Here is a 6,000-nt window from a genome sequence, read left to right as displayed (position 1 = left end):
CATACGGGATAATATTCTGTTGATAAGAAGTGGTGTGCAGATAAGGGAGTGTGGACAGTTAATGCGGGTGGTAGTTTTCTTTGGTAAGGGGTTGTTTTTAATGGGGTATAGAAGGGTGGGTTAGGGGGTGGGGATATTTTGGTGGATGTGTGGACCATGGATGGTTCAATAAAGGGATTTAAAATGTCAGATGTCTGTTTGGATGATATAACTTTGTATATATACAGTACAATTTGTTGGGCTTTTACACTTTTGTTATTCAGATAGGACAGTGTTAGAGACAGGAAATGTGTGTGGAGAGACAGGTGGATAAGGATCAGGAAACGACCTCAGGGCAAGAATCGAACCCGGGCCCCAGGCAGGCGTAATGATATGGCTCACTAGCCCACTGAGCCTCGTTGCCCCCTGGATGAAATAATTCACCAGCTGATGATTTACCTTCTCTTGGGAGACTTGTGTTTGTCTAAAATCAGCAGGAATGTGCCCAAACAACATCTGTTTGCTTGCATTGCCAGGCGACATCACATTTAAAAGAAAGTACTGTGTGTTCCTCATCATGACTCATGACAGCTCCTTTGGAAAGCACATTCTTTGACACACAGCTTGACTAATCCTTAATTCATGACTATCAGACAGTGAAATGCCGTTTGTGTGTGTGTGTGTGTGTGTGCGTGCGTGCGTGTGTGCGTGCGTGCGTGTGTGTGTGTGTGTGTCTATCTGTCCTCAGAAAAAGCTTCCTCTGACCACCCTGGCTCAGTGTATGGTTGAGGGGGCCGCTGTGTTAGGGGACGACTCCCTGCTGGGGTGAGTTCACAAGCACAGTCACACACTCTCCTCTCCACCATGACACAGCAGAGTCATCTCTAATGTTGTGGAGTGTTTACTTATTCTTACTTTTCTCTCACTGACTCCAGTTAAGAGATGCAGCATTACATCCTCTAAGTGTCCCTGAGAGATTTTTCCAGTCATACCCAGTGTCCTAATTGGTTGTTTTGCTGCAATAACGCACATAAATTCTTCTGGTGTACTTAGAGACACTTGCAACTGTTTAGTACGTACATAATAAGTGGTTTATAGGACAGAAATACATAAATCATGGAAATAATACCAAAAAAGTGCAGATATTCCACGCGTCCCTACCCAATGGCGTTTGCTACAGAGCAGTGTTGTTACTACCCTCATAAACAGCCTTGCTGCATGGGCTTGAACATGACTATTTATGACATGTAGTCTTACCTGGCTACAGGGGAGTGTTGATTTTGGTGTGTGTGTCTCCTGTGTGGCTTGCGTCCCATGTTGTGTGTGCTTGGTGGTGTGTGTTTGTGTGTGTGTGTGTGTGTGTGTGTGTGTGTGTGTGTGTGTGTGTGTGTGTGTGTGTGTGTGTGTGTGTGTGTGTGTGTGTGTGCGTGTGCGTGCGTGCATGCGTGCATGCGTGTGTGTCCTGCAGTAAGATGCTGAAGATGTGTGGTGACACGGAAGAGAAGTTGGCCCAGGAGCTGATCCTGTTTGAGCTGGAGATCGAGAGAGACGTGGTGGATCCACTATACGCACTCGCAGAGGTAAACGCACACAAGAGCAAGAGGGTTCAATACCAGTTTTAACAAGTAAAAAGATTACCCTGCCACAAGTTTCATACTATCAGCTCACCATGACAGAGTATTGAAGACAGGTTTCAGCTGTACAGAGAAGTTAGTTGTAGTAATGTAGAACAGCGTTTCCCAACCTATTTGGTCTTGCGTACAGTACCTCCTTGTATACCCCCTAAACCTTTTCATCATCCCATGAGTACCCCTTCAGTCATGCCCTATATCTCTTCCTCTATCCTCATGTGACAGCTCCATACATTTTGAAATGTTTCCACATAGTCCCTGAAGTGTGCCCAAGTACCCCTAGTGGGACGCAACTGGTTGGGAATCACTGGTGTAGGAGATAGCGCACCCACAGTTTTCACTTGCTGGTCTCCACCCCTCTACAGAGAGACAATACATCAAGATTTGAGGTCTGCTACTTGCCTTAAAATTGCAACAAAATAAAAAATGATGGTGCAGGAAATTTGAGACACCTGGATATTTGCTATGCCCGCACTGACGTAGGGAATTGGCATTTGCTCTTGCCTGCGCAGGTTGAAATCCCCAACATCCAGAAACAGAGGAAGCACTTAGCCAAGCTGGTCCTGGACATGGACTCTGCTCGAACACGGTAAGAAAAATGGACGCCCTGGGCTGCAGGGCACCTGGCCATGGATGGACTCGCATGTCTGTGGGAAGCCAATTTCAAGGACAGCTTGGGTTGGGCCATTTTTTCAGACGTTGTCCGTTTTTATCCGCCTATCTGTGAACAGTGTGTGTGTACAGTATGGAATGACATATACAAGTAAACTTCACAAATACATTTTTTTACTCTACTTTGCCTTGCCTTGCCTTACCTACCAGCTTTCCTTCATCTCATCAAAGAGCAAAAGTATCCCTGCTCCCTCTCTCTCTCTCTCTCTCTCTCTCTCTCTCTCTCTCTCTCTCTCTCTCTCTCTCTCTCTCTCCCTCTCTGCTCCATCTACTGTACTTGTTGTCCTCGCTTCACTTCATCCATGTCCTGACCTGCTCCACTTTCCTCCCGCCCCGTCCCGTCCTCTCCTCTCCCCACCTGTAGGTGGCAGCAGTCGTCCAAGTCCTCCAGTCACCCCAGCAGCCAGCCGCCAGGCGGGGGCGGGGCCAAGTCTGAATCCCTCCGAGAGGAGATGGAGGAGACGGCCAACCGCATGGAGATCTGCAGGGTGAGAGCAGGCTGGCCCATGATGGCCCATAAGATTTACATCATGATTTGAATGAATGAATGCATGAATGAATGAATGAATGAATGAATGAATGAATGAATGAATGAATGAATGAATGAATGAAATCTTAATTGCCCTGCAGGCAATTTGTTCTGCATTCAGGACTGTTGCAACAAATCAATTACCGGTATACTACACTATCAATCAATCAATCAATCAATCAAAATTACTTATATAGCCTTTTATCCAAACCGACTTGCGGTTATTTACAGGGTATTTGGTTACAGTCCCTGGAACAATGTTGGGTTAGGTGCCGTGCTCAAGAGCACCTGAGCCATGGACAGAGGTGTAGGAGTAGACGGTAGGAGGTAAGGGTGGGAGGGATTCGAACCTGCAGCCCTCTGATCTTTAGACCACCTCCGTGACCCTTAAGTCATGGCTTAGACAATTAGACTTGCACAACAGTGCATGATGCAATAAGGATCTTCAAAAAATTGGAACCCTACCACTTTGATGTGCTTACCTTTGCATTCCTGTGCCCTTGCCATTTACTTTCACTGTGCAAACTGTACCAAATAAAATGCACCGTACAAAGACTATCTTGCCAATGCTAAGTGAATAGTATTGTCCGGACCTCACTGACCTTGTCAGAGCTTTAAACCTGGTCTTAACCCGTTAAGACATGGCGTTATAAATTCGCTATTAGCAGAATGGCTTTACTTAAGGCCCTGTGTTATGTCATAGTAGTGTAGTATTCTGTTAGTTAGCTGTTCAATGACTAATACAGTGTTCCACTGGTGGAACGGCGTGCATTATGGGGCTTAAAAAGCTATACTTTTAGCTGCCTGTATGTCTGTGTGGATACACAGTGATTATGTAGGAAGCATAAGGAAGTACCAGATTGCATGGCTTCAAAGAGCACATTTGAATAATTGAATGACTGCATATGTTTGACTGTGGTTTTTGGACGCGATCCAGCTCAGTACAAGCACCTAGACTGACATGTGCAACCACAAACGAGTCAAGAACGCGACTTCAAACCACAAGGCAACAACTGAATGACGGTAATTAACCACCGACTCGGTACAGCGCTCTGATCTACTCTGTGTTTTTGTTGGTCTCTGTAGGATCAGCTATCCGCAGACATGTACAGCTTTGTGGCCAAAGAAATAGACTATGCAAACTACTTCCAGGCGGTGAGTTTTCATCACAACGCTTAGGCTCCCCTGACAGAATCGCTTTTAATCTCTTTTTACAAATGGCAATAATGTGTGCAGGAACTAACAGGTGTGTGTGTTTGCCTTTGTGTGTTTGTGTGCGTGTGTGCGTGCGTCTGTGTGTGTGTGTGTGTGTGTGTGTGTGTGTGTGTGTGTGAGCATGTGCGTGCGTGCGTGCGTGCGTGCGTGCGTGCGTGCGTGCGTGCGTGCGTGAGTCTGTGTGTGTGTGTGTGTGTGTGTGTGTGCGTGTGTGTGTTCTTCTGAGCAGCTCATAGAGGTTCAGTCAGAGTACCACCGGAAGTCCCTTGAGATCCTACAGAGTATTCTGCCCCAGATCAAAGCCCACCAAGGTAAGTCAGGGTGTTATACTGTGTGTGTGCAGAGCCAGATTAACCCACAGGCTAAATATGGCTGCAGCCTAGGGCCCCCCACCTGCCAGGGGGGCCCTAACTGACCAAAAGTTTTAAAAATAGCAGAATTTGGACAACATGCAATGTTGAAAAATTCATCTATCGTGTTGTGTACAGTTGGTAGATATATTATCCTTAATTCCTAGGTCGTAATTATGACACTGTGTATGTAAATTTGACGTCAAATTCGGCTTCCGGAGAGGCACAGCAACTTGTAGCCTAAGGGCCCCAGGCCGTCTTAATCCGGCCTTATGTCATAATAACTCTACATTGTTCTATTGCACTCATGCTATACCATGTTACATTGTCAATGCAGATGCATGGATAGATACGATATTTCTATGAGTGATTCTACGATTCCCCTACGCTTTTTGCAAAAGCAAAATGTCAATTATCAGTATTTTTTTTTAACTAAATGACCTAGATGTTTACATAGTGTATATATTTAAGTTTCCAAACAAACAAATTGCCAAGCTTAATCTTAAATCATTTGATAAATACTCAAGTGAAAGCGAACATTTGCTTAATTATTTTGTCAACGGTGTTATGGACAAATACTATGTCATTTCAAACATATATAAAATACTACAGAGTTTAAACAATATATGTTTGAAAGTGCTTATGTCCCTTAGCAGTAATGTTGTCATTAATCTGTGCAACTGATATAGAAAATGTGATTGTTGAGCTTCATAAGTAGGATTTTATGAGTCACTGTGATACAGACTGACACATTTTTCATCATAAATCCCTGTAACGTCTGATTTGAATATAGTCACCCTCCTTACACAAGACTTCCTTCTCCAGAGATAATCCCTAGTGTATGTTCATAGGATTTTTCCAACACATAAGGGATCAATAGCGCAAAAACACTTTCAAAACAGTCAACCGTGTTACTCAACTGTGTTACGGTCAACAGTGCAGGGGAACAAGTCGGCACTTTTTTAGGAGAAAAAAACAGAGCAGACAAACCCATCTCCCTAGAACACAAATTATTTTGTTTGTTTGTCTGTCAATATGGATATAAATTGGCAAAAACATACTCCTCCTCAACTGTCATCAGTGTTGCCAGATTGGGCTGGTTCCCGCCCAATTGGGCTGCTTAGGATGGCCGTGTGCGGGTAAAAATGTCATCTATCAGAAAAACCTTCCCACTGCCATATAAATCAATAGAATTGGGCGGGTTTTTAGGGCGGATTTTGATCATTTTTTGGGATGGAAATCATCAGCCTCATCTGGCAACCCTGACTGTCATACTTAATTGTAACACCATTGACGGTAACACCGTTGACATTTCAGCCATTTTTATGGTGTTGTGCTAACTGAGGACCTCAGAAGTTCCACCACAACACCTTAATCAATTAATGTATCTGTATGCTTTATCTGTGTTTTTCTACATGTGATTTCTAATTCAGATTCTTATGAATATGTTGATAACACAGTTGACAGGCAATTTTCCCGCTATGAGAACATGAAAAAGAATGGATTAAATTATGGAAGGATGGAGCTCAAAATTGACCAAAAAGTCTTCCCGTATCCTGCCAAAGAGGTTATGACATCACGTGATGTTATTCGTATGGCCTAAGACCAAACCATTACTGATTTA

At 44.1% G+C, this 6,000-nt stretch overlaps 1 protein-coding gene across 2 annotated transcripts in view; it reads left to right on the top strand.

Moving 5' to 3' along the window:
• arhgap44a (Rho GTPase activating protein 44a) overlaps positions 1-6,000 on the top strand; it is a 76,190-nt gene that overhangs the window by 40,759 nt on the left and 29,431 nt on the right. For both annotated transcript variants that reach the window (XM_063186354.1, XM_063186345.1), the window contains exons 4-9: positions 728-804; positions 1,448-1,559; positions 2,123-2,199; positions 2,647-2,770; positions 3,898-3,966; positions 4,256-4,337. In XM_063186354.1, coding sequence (XP_063042424.1) covers positions 728-804; positions 1,448-1,559; positions 2,123-2,199; positions 2,647-2,770; positions 3,898-3,966; positions 4,256-4,337 — 541 coding nt within the window. The remainder of the gene's footprint in view (positions 1-727; positions 805-1,447; positions 1,560-2,122; positions 2,200-2,646; positions 2,771-3,897; positions 3,967-4,255; positions 4,338-6,000) is intronic.

Source organism: Engraulis encrasicolus, chromosome 2 (genome assembly GCF_034702125.1).
Source record: "Engraulis encrasicolus isolate BLACKSEA-1 chromosome 2, IST_EnEncr_1.0, whole genome shotgun sequence".
In the NCBI taxonomy this organism is placed as follows: Eukaryota; Metazoa; Chordata; class Actinopteri; order Clupeiformes; family Engraulidae; genus Engraulis; species Engraulis encrasicolus.
The sequence above is the reverse complement of the archived record's forward strand: the minus strand, read 5'-3'. Positions and strand labels throughout refer to the sequence as shown.